Below are 16,133 nucleotides of genomic sequence, written 5' to 3'. Positions count from 1 at the left end.
CCACCAGAGCTTCCTAACCACGTCCCCCTCGGCTCCTCAAGACACACTGCACTGCAGTTACACTGCTCCTCCTTTCCCCCAGTGAGTTCCTTTTCCCTTTCCTAAATGCTTTTTATTTCCCTTTGCCTTTTCTCCTCTCCTGTTGGCTTGCATCTCTCAGGACAGCTCACTTGCCTCTTCCTTCCTGAAGCCTCCCTTGACCATTGCGCCCCTCCCCCTGAGCCCCCTCATGGCTCAGTGCCCCCCGCTGCCCAGGAGCTGCTCCTGCCAGCACTCACGCACGCACGAGGGCTTATCGTTCCAACTCAGTTACAAGCTTCCAGACAGCCAGGCTCCAGCTTCTGTTGCAGCCAAGTGTCCAAGACGTGGGCTGCATCTGGGCATGGCTGCTACAGAAACGAAGCTCAGCTGGTAAAAAAGCTCTCAGTCCCATCTCCCAGAGATTTTGTTTCTATCATTCTGGGGAAGGAGGGTGGGGAGGGTCAGGTGCATAATTTTCATAGCCTAGTACAAAATGACAGTGCAGGTCCCCTTGTGCAAAAATTAAGAATTTCAAGACTAGGAGGGCAGAGCATTAAACCGAATGCAGGACCCAGTAAAACCACACAGGTCACACATCCGTGAAGCCAGCGTCAAAACGTCCTCATATGATGTGCCAGCGGTGAGAGCCAGCAGTGTGGGCAGTGGGAAGCCACTGATGGTTCTGCCTCTGAGCTCACACATCCACATCTCCTCCACCTCCGCGCGCCTCTGCTGCCTGGAGCACAAACAAATATTTGTAGAGTGAATGAGCACATGAATGGAGAGAGGAGCTTGAACCAGAGCTGGAGAGGAGCTTTTCTTTCCCATATATTTATACATTTATTTATCTTAAATAATGTAGTAACATATTTAACATGAAAGTTGTCATTTTAACCACATTTAAGTGTACAGTTCAGTGGCATTAAGTGCATTTACAGTGTTGGGCTACCATTGCCACTTTCTGTTACTAAAACGTTTTCAACCCCTCAAACAGAAATGTTTCAACCATTAAGCAGTAACTCTCCAACCCCTTCCTCCTAGCTTCTGATCATCTGAATCTCTTTCTTGTCTCTATGAATTTGCTTATTCCAGATATTTCTGTTAAGTTCACATTTTTCTCTTTATGGTTCATTATTTTCTTTTAATTGAGGCATAAAAATCTTAACTGCTGGGGGGGGGGGTGCAAGGGTAGTTCAGTGGTAGAATTCTCGCCTGCCCTGCAGGAGACCCGGGTTTGATTCCCAGCCCGTGCACTTCCCCAAAAAACAAACAAACAAGCAAAACAAACAGACAAAACTTCAACAAATGGTGCTGCAATAATGGGATACTCTCATGGAAAAAGAATGAGACGTGACCCAGCCATACAGCATAAAAAAAAAAAAGAAAAAAAAATTTAGGTGCTCAGTCTGAAAATGTTTGCACATATATACATCCGTGTAACTACCATCACTCCAGAAGGTTCCTTCATGCCTATCCCAGTTCAGACCACACCCCACCCCCAGCCCAGGTAACCCCTGAAAGCTGGGCAGAACTTTCATCAGAGAAGGGGCCTCCTGCTGACAGAGGCAGAACTAGCTCAGGTGAGGGAGACTCAAGAGACACGGAAGAGGCTGACTCATGGAGTTCCTTCTGTGTGTGAGGAGTGCACGTTCACCCCAGATTCAGGGGAATAAAGGCAGAAGCTTGACTGGCTGAACACCTTGCTGCAAGCCGGTGGCAAACCCAGGACTTGAACCTGGGGCGCAGCCTCCAACTTCCCTGAAATTTTCACACCTCTGGATGGGGTGGGGGGTGGGGGGTGGGGGGTGGGGGCAAGGGATGTGCATGCGCGCATGCGTGTGTGTGCGTGTGTGTGCTTGTGTGTGTGTCTTTTTCATGGCACAACGTGCAGGCGAGCTGTGACAAGCCAGCTCTGAGAGTGCCTGAGGCTGGCAATGCAGGAGACAAGGGAGAAAATGGCACCCCCTCACCCCGGCCGGTGACGACACCCCAACCTCACCCTCACCAACAAATCCCCCAGGCATCCTGAGAGAGGCCCTGGCCAGCCCTCTAGGAGCTTATATTTTAGCGAGAGGAGAAGTGGTGTCCAAATCACTCAAAGTCTGATAGGAGGGCCACAGGGGTTCTAGGTAGAGGTGAGAGCAGGGATAAGCACAGGCCCATAAGCTCACCCCTGCTCCTAGGCTGTCTCTGGGTGGCAGTGCCCTATGACAAAACTGAGCCCCAACCAGAGGGGAAAGTGACCAGCCCAGGATCATACAGGCAGGGAGTATCCAAGTTGGGGTCGGGGTCAGGCAGGAGCCCCTGGACTCCTATTCCAGTGCTCTTTTCACCATGCCATATCCAAGTTGTCTGGAAGGAGACTCTGGGCCTCTGCCCCTTCTGTCTTCTCAACCCTCCAGCTCTCCAAGCTTTCTGGCAGCTCCAGGCAGATGAGAAAGGTTGGTACCTGGTCAGGGTATCTTCCTGGGGGAGAGTGGCACAGGCAGTGCTCACTTCCCAGGCATAGGGAGGCACCTGCAGAAAATTTGGTTTGGGGGTCTGGGGGTCCCCTATCTCACCTACTTGCTCACCTCTCTCCATCTATAGCAACATGGGTCAGGGCAGACCACCTAGAGTGCAAATCGGATCATGTCATGCCTCTGCTTAAAACCCCTCTGGGGCTCCCCAGCACCCACAGAGGGTGACGCTCAAGCTCCTTGGCTTGGCATTCAAGGCTCCCCACGGCGCCTGCCGGTGGCTTCAGCCTTCCCAGCCCAGCAGCACCAATTCTTGCCTCTCCTAGAACAGACCAAACCGTTTCTCCTTCCATGCCTCTGCTCACGCTGCTCCCTCCACCTGGAATGTCTTTCCCTCCTCTTCCTCTTGTGCTGCCCACTCATCCTTGAAGAATGAGCTGAGAGCTCTTCCTCCAGAAACCTTCCCTGGCCTCCCTTCCCCATTCCTCACAGCTTTGTAACTCTGTGTGCAAGTCTCAGCACTGCCCTTCCATGCCCCTGCCCCCTGGGTCCCCTCTCCAACAGCCCTGCAGCCGGTGTATCCTTCTGAGCCACCTGCCTCCCCCACCAGACGGGCATCCGCTTGAGCAGAGGGGTTGGTCGGGTTCCTCCCAGCTGCCTGGCACACAGGTGCTCAGCAGAAGTTTTTCTGCATGAATCTAGGCTCTCATCTGATTTAGCTGGGGCTGGCAGTGGTGGAGAAGGTGGGCAGTGGTTAGGAGAACAGGGCAACCAGCGGGGAGAGGCACAGGGCTGGCCTGGCCAACCGCCCCACTCCGCCCCCCTTTCCCTGGCAACGCAGGCTCAGGGACCAGCTCTCCCCTCCCGCCTGCGCCCTCAGGGACATCTCCCCACCCTCTTTACCAGAGGGTCTTGCTTAAGGCAGGCTGGGCGCAGTTGATAGACAACCACGGAAGACATTACCCTTCCCAGGGGTAGTATGATTGTAGGATTAATATATATATTTAAAAAATATATATTTTTAAATTAAAATTTTTTTTCTTTCTTTTTGCACGGGCAGGCACCAGGAATTGAACCTGGGTCTCTGGTATGGCAGATGAGAATTCTGCCACTGAGCCACCGTCGCTCCACCCTTAATTTATATTTATACATCTAAAAGGCCCAGAGGAGCTGAATCCTACTGCGGGCACAGCGATTTGGGAAGGCGGTCTATTAAAACACACACACACACACACACACACACACACAGAGCACGACCAGCCATCCACTGCCAGGCTACCAGCTGAGCTTCTGTGTGTCAGCGTGGCTGGACAAACCCAACATATTAGGGTCAAGCCCCAGTTTACCTTGTTCCCGCTGTGTGACTCTGGGCGAGTGCTGCCCACTCTGAGCCTCGGTTTCCCCAGCTGTAAAGTGGGGATAAGGGAGGAGTATGGGGGTACACGAGATAACAGACGTGCAGTACTCAGCGTGGGGGTGGGCTCAGGAGAGCTGCCATTTCTGCTGCTTCTTTTCTGGGAAGTCTAGAAACTGTCCCTGACTGAAACCCACCCATCCTGAGTCTGTCATTAAGTGGGTGGGATGGGGGGAGTAGTTTCTGCTGGGAAAGGCCCACAGTGCTCACAGCTCCCACAGCTGACTGGAGCCCTCTGGTTCTCAGAGGCCCCGCAGAGGGGTGGCTTTGTTTGTGGCTTCTGAGCCCTCCACCCCACTCCCTCTTCCTCCTCCTTCCCTCCCTCCTTCCCCCTCCCTCTTCTTTCCCCCCTCCCTCTTCCTGCCCCCTCCCTCCTCCTCTCCCCTCCCTCCCCACAAGCTTCAGGGATAATACTGCCAGAGACTTCTCCAGCCAGTGATAAGGTCTAGCCAGAGAAAGGGCTCTTAGCAACCCAGGCTCCCAACTCAGCAGCCCTTCTAATGGTTCCAGGGAAACAAAGGAGCAGACGCTTGCCCACAGCCTGGTGTGCCAGGAGGGCGGGCGTCAGGTGGGAGAGCGGTTTCACGGGCGGAGAAGTCTGGGGTCTGGGCCTGGCACTCGGAAATCATAGAAAGAGCCTCCAAAGTTGCTCCTCCAGCCTCTGCCGCCAGCACGACGAGGCCCCAGGAGGGGCTCTCCTGGCTGGTCACTCAGGGAACCGAGACCCTCCAACCCAACCTAGGCTAAGTCTGCAAAGCCTCCTTTCTGGAACCTTCCCAATCCCACCCCCCTTTTGAAGGGTCCCTGTGTGGCCTGCCAGACATCGGCAGCTAATGGAAGCCGAGAAACACCCATCCGAGGCTGCCATTTAGTGGGTGGGATGGGGGCAGCAGTCCCCACTGGGCCACCTCCTTCCTGTGCCCCCGTGGGCAAACCTCCTGGGCCTCAGTTTACTTCTTCCAGCTCTAACAGTCCATGGTGCAACAAGAGTCAGGATTTAGCCCAAGCAGGGAATATTAAAGGCTTTTTCCAAACCCTGCCCAATCTTGCATGGGTACAGCTGGTGCCCATAAGTCCATTACACACCCTAATCAGTGTGCACAGCCCTTTGCTGAATGCGGAGCAAGGTACTCAAAAGGATCAGACATAATCGCCCGCCTCAGCAGGCTCACAATTCAGTTAGGGAGTCAAGGTACAAGCTCAGAAAACAATGAGCAAACAACATGAGTTTTAAGCTTTTACTTGCCGGCTGGTAGAGGGCTACGGAGCTCGGAGGGCAGAGAAATTAATCTGGATCCAGGTCCTGAAAAAGCCTAACAGGACAATTCAGGTTCTGAAGTAGCCTAGAGCTGCAACAGTTGGAGTCTGTTTCCAGATGTTGTTATGACTAAGGCAGGAAGATGGACTCGGGGCCTTTAGAAGACAGATTTGTGATTACAACAAAGGAAAAAAGTTATCGGATGACCCCTCAGGTATGTAGAAATTCCCTTTCCCAGAATTCCAAATTTCCCACAATCCCAAATTTCCCCGTGCATTCCTGCTAACTGATCTTTCACCTGACAGTCTGCAGGGCAAGCCCAAATAGCATTTTCTTCATGACATTAAACAAAAAAAATCCAGGAATTCTATCCCTGTGTCCCCTTTCACCCACATCTTTCTTTCCATCAATGGTTCCATGTCCTGGAAATTCCACCAGGCCCAGACCATGAAGCTGCAGCTTCTGAAATCAAAGTCAAGGTGTTTACATAGTTCGCAGCAAATGTCTCGGGTTAGTAAAGGCTACTTTTTTCCATAAGCCCAAAGAAGAACAGGCCCCAGCCCCAGGAGCCTCAGGATGTGTTTTGGAGCAAATGGCATGGTCATTTGCCAGCGGGGACCTGGTCTCTCTGCCCAGGAACTCAGGGTGGGCCTGTGCTGCTGGCCCCTCTCCATTCCCCAAAGAGCTCTGGCCTGCAGGGAGCCAGGGTGATACATATGAAGATTCAGATGCTTCATGAGGCTCATTTTTCAAATGAAAGCAGCACAACAAATTTTTCTAGCCAGATTATCTGTCACAAGCATATTAAAAGAATCAAAATAGATCCGGAAGAGAAAAGTAACTCTCATCTGCACCAAACTAATGCCCAAAAGACTGAAAACAGAGAGAGGCTGTTTGGAAGAGACAAACTTTTCTTCTCCAACAGCAGAGTACAAATTGATTCTAAAGTCAGGACTACAGCAGAAAAGAAGTGGATTAGGTATTGTGGAAACTGTATGAAATAGTGGTGGGGGCGGGGAGGGAGGGATAGAGTCATTACAATAAACCGTCCCCTTATGTGACATCTACAAAGTGCCTTATTTACATCTTTCCATACTATTTATATATTACAGCACCCCAGTTAGGTTGAGCATGAACTCCATTTTCACGGATGAGGAAACCGAGGCTCAGAGACACTGAGCGATTAGCCCAAGGTCACACAGTAAAGAAGTAGAGGCAACCAGGCTTCAAGTGCCCTTGCACATGTTTCAAGGCTATTCCCACCAGACTGACAGAGAGGCAGGACGGAAGGCCTGGGAGGCACGCTCAGCCTCTCGCTGCTGAGTGACTTTCGTAAGTCACCTCCCCTTTCTGGACCTGCTTCTGAATTCCAGGAACAGGAGTAAGAGTAACAGAGACCTCATAGCTTGTCATGAGGACTGAATGAATTAATGCACTTTTTACGTGCCTGGCATAAACTAAGCACTCTAGAAGGTTAGCTGCTTCTATTAGTGTTATTTATGCCGGTTCCATGAGGCAGGGACGTAACACCTAGTGAAGGCTGGGACAACAGCAGGCAGTCAACTGGTATTTATTAAACTGACCTAGATTAAAATTAGGAGTCATTCTCATATTCCTAAGAAAGTGTGGGGTGGTATGACAGTGCTCAGTGGCAGAATTCTCGCCTTCCATGCCGGAGACCGATTCTCGGAGCTTGCCCATGCCAAAACAGTGTGGGGTGCCGTGGAGGTCTCTAGTTGAGCATTGAGCCTGAGGGCTTCTTCCCAGGGATGGCATGAGCACCCACCCAGAGTGAGTCTTCACACCACCCCCCTCCAGGGCAGCCAGAGCCTCCAGGGGTGTTAACATTTGTCTCAGGCAGGGCCCTGGTGCTTAAGCCTGCGGCGGGAGTACCACGCAAAACGTCCGCAGGTGCTCAGAGCAGAGCAGAAACCAAACTGCAGACACCTAAGAGATTTTTAACGTAAAATGTACACTTCCCTATAACTTTACTTTAAAGGCCCAATCCAGATAAGCAGAAAGGTTCAAAGAACAAAAATGGCCGTAATTGGGCCCAGCTCAAACATAAGTGGAAATTTTCCTGTCAGGGCAAAGTTTCCTTTTCCTTTCCCAGGACAGCCTCTGCCATCCGCTTTTGCAGCTCGGGGAGGCTCTGAGAGGGGCAGGCAGCAGAGGGGCCAGGTGTCAACTGAACGTAGGCACTTCCCATGCCCTTGCCCGGGTCAGTCGGGATGTGGTCCAGGGCCAGGCTGTCTTGTCCCCATCACCAAGCAGCAGGGTGCAGGCAGGGAAAGCGGGCTGGGATTGGAGGCCGGGTCCCATCTAGCCTCTGTTTGGTCTCGCTGGCTGACCTTTTGCAAGTTACTTGGCCTCTCTGTGCCCATTTCCTCATCGGTAATGCGGGGATTCAAAACAGTAACCCACATCATGAAGTCAGTCTGAGGATTAAGTGCGTGGTAGACGGGCCGTGCTTACATCAATGCCTGGCACACAGGAAGCAATCATGTTGCGTGACTGTTTTAGAATTCGGACATTTGCCCTTGTTCTCTCTGCCTGTGACCACCTCCTCGGCTCCCCTCCTTCCACCTGCTACTTCCTCCTGTTTCTTCGTGACTCAGCTTAATAGTCACTCCCTGGCCTTCCTGACTAGGTCCGGTCCTCTGCTATTCCTCCCAAATTCCCAGGACACGCATAAGCATTTGCTTAATTTCCTGCCTTACTGATATTAACAGCTAACGCGAACTGCCAGGCATGTGATAAGTGTCTCACGTGCATCCGCTCACTTGATCTGTACCATAACCCTATTAGGTAGTACTATTACAGGGCCCAATTAATGGATGGAGGATAGATGTTCAGAGAGGTTAGGAGACTCACCCAAGGACACCCAGCAAGAAAACGACAAAGCACCATCTGTCTGACCCCAAAGCCAGTATTCTTAGCCACTAGCACCCCATAGAATTAGGGGCCATCTCCAGAGAAGTCCAATTGTGGTAATGGCTGCTGGCCTGAATTAGAGACCCACTTTCTCTGCACAAAGCTAGCTTTATGGAAATGAATAAGGTAGCTTCTGCCTCTGTCACACCCTGTTCTGCCCCTGGGCTGGCCCCCTTGCCTAAGCAATATAGACTGACATCAGACAACATGTGCAGGATGCCCTCCTCACCCAGCACCCTTCCTCAAGTTATTTATATAATCCCCAGCTCCAGACTCCAGCACAGGCCACAGAAATGTCTAAGCAGGACACATCCCCAGGTGTCACCCTCCAGGTACCCAGCTTTTATCAGACACATCCTTGGGACCAGGGCCACGGGGCAGAAGGGGAGCGTGCACCAGGATGGCAGGCTGGGAAGCTTAAGGAATGTGACTTCTCTGGAGTCAGCCCAGGGAAAAGCCCCAGCTACCTAGCCACCCTGCACAGGTGTGACCTCTGGCAATTCCTGATTTCCTCCTCTGGAAAATGGGATAGATAATAGAATCTGCTTCGTAGTGGAAGGGAGTAAATGTGATCGTGCATATCCCTTCCTTGCTTACTCACTGTCATTATCATGGTGATGATGACCAATCTTCATAGGACATGGACGATTCTATGATCATATTGAAAAGGCTCAGGCCCAAAGTCAGAAAATCTGGCCCACGTTAGCTCTGTAACTAGGTGTGGTCATCTCTCCTCTCAGAGGCTGTAAATAGGGGAACCCCCTCCCCCAACTCTGGAACCACTGAACCGGTTCTATAAACAGGGCAGCCCTAAGCAAACATGAGTGGCTCCCATCCCTGTGTTAATTAACTGGAAGGAGGGTGCCAGCCAGAAACCAATTACAAAGTCCCCCCGGGGTGGGGGGGCCTCCGGGAGGCAGAGATAGGAGAGGGGGGCGAGGAAGGGCGGTGGCGGCTCCTCCCCCACTCCCCTACCCCCACTCCACTTATGCCTTCTTTGCAGCTGGTCCCACTCCAAGCCCACAAAGGAGATGCTCAACTTAAACAGCTTCTTTTCATGTGGAAGCCACTGGGTCTGCATCTGTCCTTGCTGGCAGGGCCTGCTCCAGGCCAGCTGCTCCAAGCGTCCCAGGCGGCAGGCTGCCCCAGATCCCTGGGCCTGAGCCTGCAGAGTCCACAGGAAAAGGAAGGGGAATAGATTGGGAGAGGAAAATAGGAGGAGGCTGGGCACAGAGGGAATTTGCACATTCTCTCATCTCTTAAACATTAGACAAATTTGTGGTTGGGCATATCCAAATCAGAATTCAGGCCACCTCAGTGCCAGGAGCAGAGACGCTGCTGCAGCTGCCGCCAGCCGAGGCCGTGTCTGCTCCAGGACCTAGCAGAGAAGTGGAAAAACTCACTCCATCGCTAAGCTGCCAGCGCCTGATGCTGCCAGGCCACCGGTCCAGCCAGCGTCCACATTCCCAAACCAGCCAAGCTCACGTCTGCTCTGACTCCACCAGGTGGGGTGATTCTGGGGCCCTGGAGAGCTTCACAGGCCTTCCCAGATGCCTCTAAGGGCAAAGGAACACAGAGCTTCCGGGCACAGTCAGGCAGACAGTAACTGACCAGTTCCTTTCTTGAGCATGAGTTTCATAGACTAGATGGGGAGACAGTAAGGAAGGAGCCCCCACTTATTGAGCACTCACAGTTTGCAGGCAAGACAAACTGCTTGTGCCCACTGGCCCTTGAGACCCCTAACTCAGGATCCTGGCACCCCGGCGTCCACATCCATCTCCTCTGAGGTCCTGATGGCAGCACTGTGGCTTGTGCAATCTGCGTCCCTTTTACCCGGCACCAGGCCTGGGCCAGAGTAGGTGCTCATGGGTGCCGGCTGAATGAATAAATGAATAGGTATTAGCCATGCATCTTCCGGCACAAGAATGTCACCTATCTGGAAGAACTAAGAGGAAGGAGGAGGCACAATGCGCATGAGGGGTGGAGGTGGGGGGCGGCAGAGTAGGCAGACTCTTCCTCCCCCAGGTGTCTTGGAGCTGGTGGGTCTTTCCACCAAGGCTCTGTGGGATGCAAGCTCTCTCCCCTCCTCTCCCAGTAAGAGCCAGACAGGAAAGAGGTGCAGGAAATGGAGTGTCTCAGTCTCCAGGTATCTCCTGGGTAGGCTAGATTCTGGGTCAAGCAGTTGAAGGCAGACAGGCCCTGAAATCTCCTCCCCACCAACCTGACTGTGTGTGTAGCAAGGACTCCTCTATAACCTTGACCCCCAGTGCTCTTTCTGCAAGGGCTGGGGCTGAGCAGCGCAAGGGAACCCAGACACCAGAGTACAGGAGGGGGCGATGCAGTGGGGGTAATTTCAGTGATGCCCAAACACCACCTCTCTTTAGGCAAAGTCCCCTTCTCAGGACAGCCACGTGGAAAGAGCACTGATCAGGAGTCAGGATGACCCAGGGCCCCTCTTTGCCTCAGATTTGCTGGGTGACTTTGGTAAAGTCCTGACTTCCATTTCCTGGGCCTTAGCTTCCTCGTTTATCAAGGGAGAGGGCTGGATGATTTGACTGCTCACACAATTCCGCTTTACTATGAGTCACTTTGAAGGGGCCCTAGAGACAGGTGATCTTAGCCCAGGGAAGGCCTGTTATTACCTGGGCAGGGGGCAATACCAGGCTTCGTCCTATCCCATCAGCAGGAGCCAGGGGTTTCCATCAGTGGGCTGAGCCTGGCCAGGACTGGAACAGGTGGGGAGAAGGCTGCACTGCTGAAAACGGGGCCAGAGCACAGCTGATGACACTGCTTGGGGACCTGGAATTGGCTTCCTGGAACTGGAGGGAGGTGAAGCTGGCAACCGGGGTCTTCTCTCTGCACAAATTTTCCCTCCCAAGTCCTTCTGAGGTGCAGCAGGCATTCCTGCTGCTCAGGGGACTTCCTTCTTGGGCACTGACCCCTTTTGCTCACTGGCATCTAACTCAGCACAGCACACCTGGAACAAGGGAGCTCCGTCCCTATAACCCACCACCTCCCTTACCTAGAAGGCCTGCCTCTGGTCACAGTACTCAACAAGCAGGAAATCATCCCATAGAGTCTCTGAACAGCAAACAGGAGGTTGCAAAGTACTGGTCACAGCTCACAGCCTTTTGTCACAGGAGATCCCTTCAGGGTCCATTAACTTGTACTAGACACATAGTTCCAGTGCATTTTGTTTTCCCAGTGGATGGTAGTTTAGAAACAGATATTTAGAACTGGGGGGTGGGGGGGCACTGTTAATCTGAAACACAACAGACATGAAATAGAAAGAGCGGAATCATAAAAAGCAGGCACAAGACTTTCCAGAGTAAAATCATCTGGAGCTACTTGTAACTGGGGAAAGCACCTCACGCCCTCGTCCCTGACTTGTCCTACGGAAGGACGTTGAGCCGAGCTTGGGAGAAGGTGGCATCCTGACCTCCTGCAGAAGTTCGCAGGCTGGGAAGCTGCATCTGGTCCCTGTCTCTGCTCTCACTTCTTTTTTTTTCTTCCTTTCTTCCCCCTTCTTGTTCCATAAAGAAATTAAGGCAGCTTACTAAAATGCATACAAGAAAATAGAGTTGAAAATGTCATAATCAGGAAAAGTACCATCAGACCAGAAGGTCACAATCCAGAAGAAAGTAGTTGGCGACACCGTGGTGGCTGGTGGCACTTAACAGCAGTAGAGGCTGCTGTCATTTACAATGCACTTTCTCCCTTAGCCTGCACAGCAATCGCCAGGATAGATATCTTTATGTTACAGACGGAGAAAGTATCTTGCTCCAGGGCACTGGGCAAAAAGTGGCAAACCAGGGACTGACATCCAGGCTGAAATGATGCCACAGGCCACACTCTGTTTTGCCAGATACCACCCGACCCGGGAGACCGGCTAGTCAGAGGATTTCATGCACACCGCACCTTCTTCCAGCCATGCCCTGCCTCATGAGACTCTTCATGAGCCCTTCAGATCCTGACTGGAGACCACCTCCTCCATGAAGCCCTCCCTGACCGCCACAGACCCTGCCGGACTCCCTCTCCCAGGTCTTGCTCATGCATGTCACCTCATGTGATGGCACCTGCTGCCTTACTGCTCTGCCCCAGGACATCCCTTCACCGTCTCTCCTGTCACATGGGAATTTCCGTGATGGCCAGCCCCGAGCTCTACGGGGTTCTCCGTATCCCTCACACCAGTAAGGGCCAAGCCCCTCCAGATATCTCCCAGACTTTATGTGTGGCTTCACCAGCCATATCTCACAACAGCCTGGTATGAGAGAGAAGTGTGGTAAATGGGAATCTGAGGCCTGTCTCCTCCAAGGAAATGCTACTGGGGCTGTAGCCACTCACAACCTGGCTTCCTCTTCTCCGCTTTCCAGACCTTCCTGAGTTAACAAGAAACTGCCACCTGAACCTAACCCTGACCCAGAGAATTTTACTCTCAGGGGGCCTCACCCGAAGGCCATGGGCCTTTTTACTCCTTTCACCCTCTATCTTATCTCCTTTCCCCACCTACCTCCTAAGTAGTGATCTCACCTCCTAGATCCCCTGTAGGCTTCTTCTCTCTATATATCTTAAAACCAAACCCCTACTCCCCAAAGTAAAAAGAGCACACCCCCACCCAGTGCCCAGCACCAGGCTTAGAGCTGACTTTCTTCCTGGAGCTGAAGCTGTCCCAAAGTTCAGTAGAGGGAACCCTAAAGATCATCGGAACCAATTCCTGCATTTTACAGATGGGAAAGCAGAGGCCCAGAGATGGCAGTGGCTGGCCCAAGGCCACACAGCCTGTTAATGCCCCAGTTAGGACTAGAGGCCAGGCCTTCAGACTCCCAGAGCCTATGGTTTCTTCTAGGACATGCAGAGGACCTCTTTCTGCAGGTTTGCCAGAGGCTGGACTGTCCCTTCAGGCCCTACTCCTCCCACCTGGACCCCTCCTGCTCCTCCCTCATTCCCCAAAAGGAACATGGCTAATCTGTGAAGGACGAGTAAGGGGAGAGAGGACAGGGTTAAGGGTGAGAATTTTATTTAATCCTCTGAGCTGGCTTAAACCAAAGCCACATTGGTTAGAGCATGAAAAGGATACAGAGGGGTTTGGTGGGGGAGGGAAGGAGGATTAGTGAATAATGCACTGGGGACTAAGATTCCAGGCTTGCCAATGGGTTTAACACTCCACCTTCATAAGCCATCCAGACCAGGATCCATGCCTCCCAGCAGTGCCCCTCCACTGTTGGAGTATCCTAATCTCCAGGGTGCTTAACAGTGTGGAACAATGGAAACATCATGAGCTATAGATTGAGACAGATCTGAGGGCAAACCACAGCTCTGCCCCTTACTTGCTGTGTGACCTTAGGCAAGTCACTTCACCTCTCTGAGCCTCAGGTTCTACCTCTATTAAAAGGGGCTGGACACAGCTTCCTTGCAGACCTCCTGGGAAGGCTGCATGAACATGTGTACAGAAAGAGACACAGGGGAGGTGCCCAGTCAATCCTCACTGCAATTATTACAAATCTCACATCTTCCATGTCTCCACCCAGGCCTATCCATTACTCTTCTGCCCTGCTCTGCTTCCATCTTTGACATTAATAAACTTAATGATAATAAGCCTTCCCTGCTGAATAGCATTCGTATCACATCACTGCACTGGGCATCCTTCCTCCTGAGGGTCTCAGCAGTTCTGCCAACAGCCAGAACTGTGGCAACCTCTCAGCCCCCAAGTCCATCTTCCCACAATGTGCCCAAGTCCCAGAATCAGGACCAAGGTGGGTATGGGTAGCCCCTGGCTTAACAGGAGGGCCCAGAGCCACTCATCCCATCACCTCTGCCACTGCGTTTCCATCTGGCCCAGGCTTGGCCCCCAGCAGGTTGTCCTTCTTACTTTGGCCTCCAACTCCCAATTCTGAGGAACAGCTGGGCAGCTGGAAAGGGTGGAGTCTGGCCTTGGGTGCACGGATGACCTAGTCCAAGGCCTACCCAGCCAAGGCCGTTCTGCGGAGGGGAGAGGGAGTGGGGGTGGGGGGGAGAGTGGAGGGGGTGCTTTTCCTTGACAGAGCCCTTTGAAAAGTGTGGTTCTAGAACTGCCTGTCTCCAACACCAGGACCTGTACTACCATCCTCATGTTACACAAGAGGAAACCGAGGCCCAAAGCCAAATGGCCTAGTCACGGTCAGGTCATCCATGGTGTATGGGGAAGGGGCTGAGAAGTGGAACTCTTTCCACTGTCCCAGGGTTTTATTTTCCACTTAACTCCTCCCCAAAACATGGGAGCTCCCAAAGTCTCTCCAATAAACCTGGGCCCCAGTGGCCATCGGATCCATGGGGCTGCCAGGGTGCCCACCTTCCTTTTCCCTGTCTCAGTCCCTCCCCACATCTCCAAACTGGCTGCCACTGAACCTTCCCTGTCCCCGGTAGCGATTCTCAGAATTGGGTAGCGCCTTGTCCACAAAGTGTCTTTAGAGTGAAGCCAGCGCTCCTGGGATTCTGGGCTGGATGTCAGAGGCCTGCAGGTGGGGTGGGGTTCCCCCTCCTCTGGCCTTCTCAGGGCGGCAAGCCCCTTCCCACACCCACTGCCCCGCACCAGTTTCCTCCAGCAGTGCTTCCGGCCGCGCGCTCCTTTGGGAGGAGACGAAGGGAACCACTTAACAGCCCCACACAGCTCTCCAGGGGTTAAAAATGCAGCATCCTAAACAAGGGTTAAAAATGCAGTCCGGCTAGGGCCGGGTGCGGAGGGGTGTTGTCCAAACCTCCATCGCTGCCACAGCGGCACCCTCCCCCTTCCCTCTGCGCCCACCTCAGTCCTTGGGGGGCCGGAGTGACTGGAGAGACTGGAGTGACTGGAGTGACTCGCCGCACCTTCCCCGCACCAGTGCCCCCTCCTCACACCCACACCCCCGCGCCCCCCGCAGCCAGAGCCAGGGGCTGCAGGCGCCGGCAAGTCTCCGGCGAGGCGGGAGAGTGGCGCTTACCTTTGTGACAGTCATGCAGAAACTCCCGGGCGGTGCGGGGGCGCGGGCGCGGCGTGCGGGGGTGGCGGCGGGGGACCGCCGAGGGTCCCAGGGGGCGGGCGGGAAGGGGGTCCGCCGCGCCAGGCGGGCGGCTGGGCCGAGCCTGGGCGCCGCGCTCCGGGCGGGCAGCGCGCAGGGACCGCTCGTTGGCGCTCGCCAGCCGCTCGTCGCTGATGTCAGCCGCGAATGTGCATTTATAATAGATGAGCCTCCTTCGCGGCAGGAAGACGAGGCAGGAAGAAAGGGAGAGAGAGAGAGCGCGCGAGGGCCCGGGCTTGGGGGGCGGGGGGGGGGAAGGAAGAGGCAAGGGGAACTCGCTACAAAGGAGGAGGCGGAGGGAGGAGGAGGAGGAGGAGGAGGAAGCGCACGCCCGCCCGCTCCGTGGCCCCGCGCCTCCCGGCTCTGCAGCAGGCTGTCCCGCACAGCGGCTCCCGGAGCCGGGGACAGGCTCCCGGCCCGCTCCTTAACCCCTTCGGGCCCGCAGATGCTGCGTGCTAGGCAAGGCTGGGTCTCGGCACCTGCCGGCTGCGGGAGTGGGCGGCGACCCCGGCTCGCAACTGCCCCCCTGGCTCGGGACGCTGGTGAAGTCACAGGACTGGAAGGCCGAGGCGCCGCGCAGACCGGGCAGCCTGCCGGGCTCGCCCGCTGGAGGTTCGCAAAGTCGGCCCGTGGGCCCGGAGTGCGGCCGGGCCGGCTGAGAGGGGCGTGGTAGCCGCCAAGGCCCGCGTGCTGCTCACGCCCCCACCCCCTGCAGACCCCCAGGCGGAGCGTTGCCCGGCGGGCTAGTGCAGGCAGCTGTAGGCAACCTTTTAAATCCAATTCCCTCAGCGATTAGCTCGCCCCGAGGGGGATCGTAGCCAATGTTACAGAGGAAGAAACTGAGGCACAGAGTGGGAAGTGCCTTAGGCAAGGGCACACAGCCCAGTCCGCACTGGCCTGGGTCGTTTTTCCTGGCACGCGTTCTTTCCACTTCACCACATTCTGCCCGGAACTCTTTGTTATAAAAGCTGCGTTCTGGAGACAGGACGGGGTCCCTGTTCTGAGCGTGTCTT

The 16,133-nt window shown here is 54.1% G+C and overlaps 1 protein-coding gene across 1 annotated transcript in view; it reads right to left on the bottom strand.

Moving 5' to 3' along the window:
* The window catches only part of CORO2B (coronin 2B), a 141,350-nt gene extending 126,242 nt beyond the window's left edge, over positions 1-15,108 (bottom strand). Inside the window, exon 1 of the mRNA XM_077128341.1 lies at positions 15,043-15,108. Within this exon, the coding sequence (XP_076984456.1) occupies positions 15,043-15,057 (15 nt within the window). The 5' untranslated portion in view covers positions 15,058-15,108. The remainder of the gene's footprint in view (positions 1-15,042) is intronic.
* Positions 15,109-16,133: the final 1,025 nt, after the last annotated feature.

The sequence above is a fragment of the Tamandua tetradactyla genome, chromosome 14, assembly GCF_023851605.1.
Source record: "Tamandua tetradactyla isolate mTamTet1 chromosome 14, mTamTet1.pri, whole genome shotgun sequence".
Classification (NCBI taxonomy): domain Eukaryota; kingdom Metazoa; phylum Chordata; class Mammalia; order Pilosa; family Myrmecophagidae; genus Tamandua; species Tamandua tetradactyla.
This window is presented reverse-complemented; position numbering and strand designations above follow the sequence as displayed.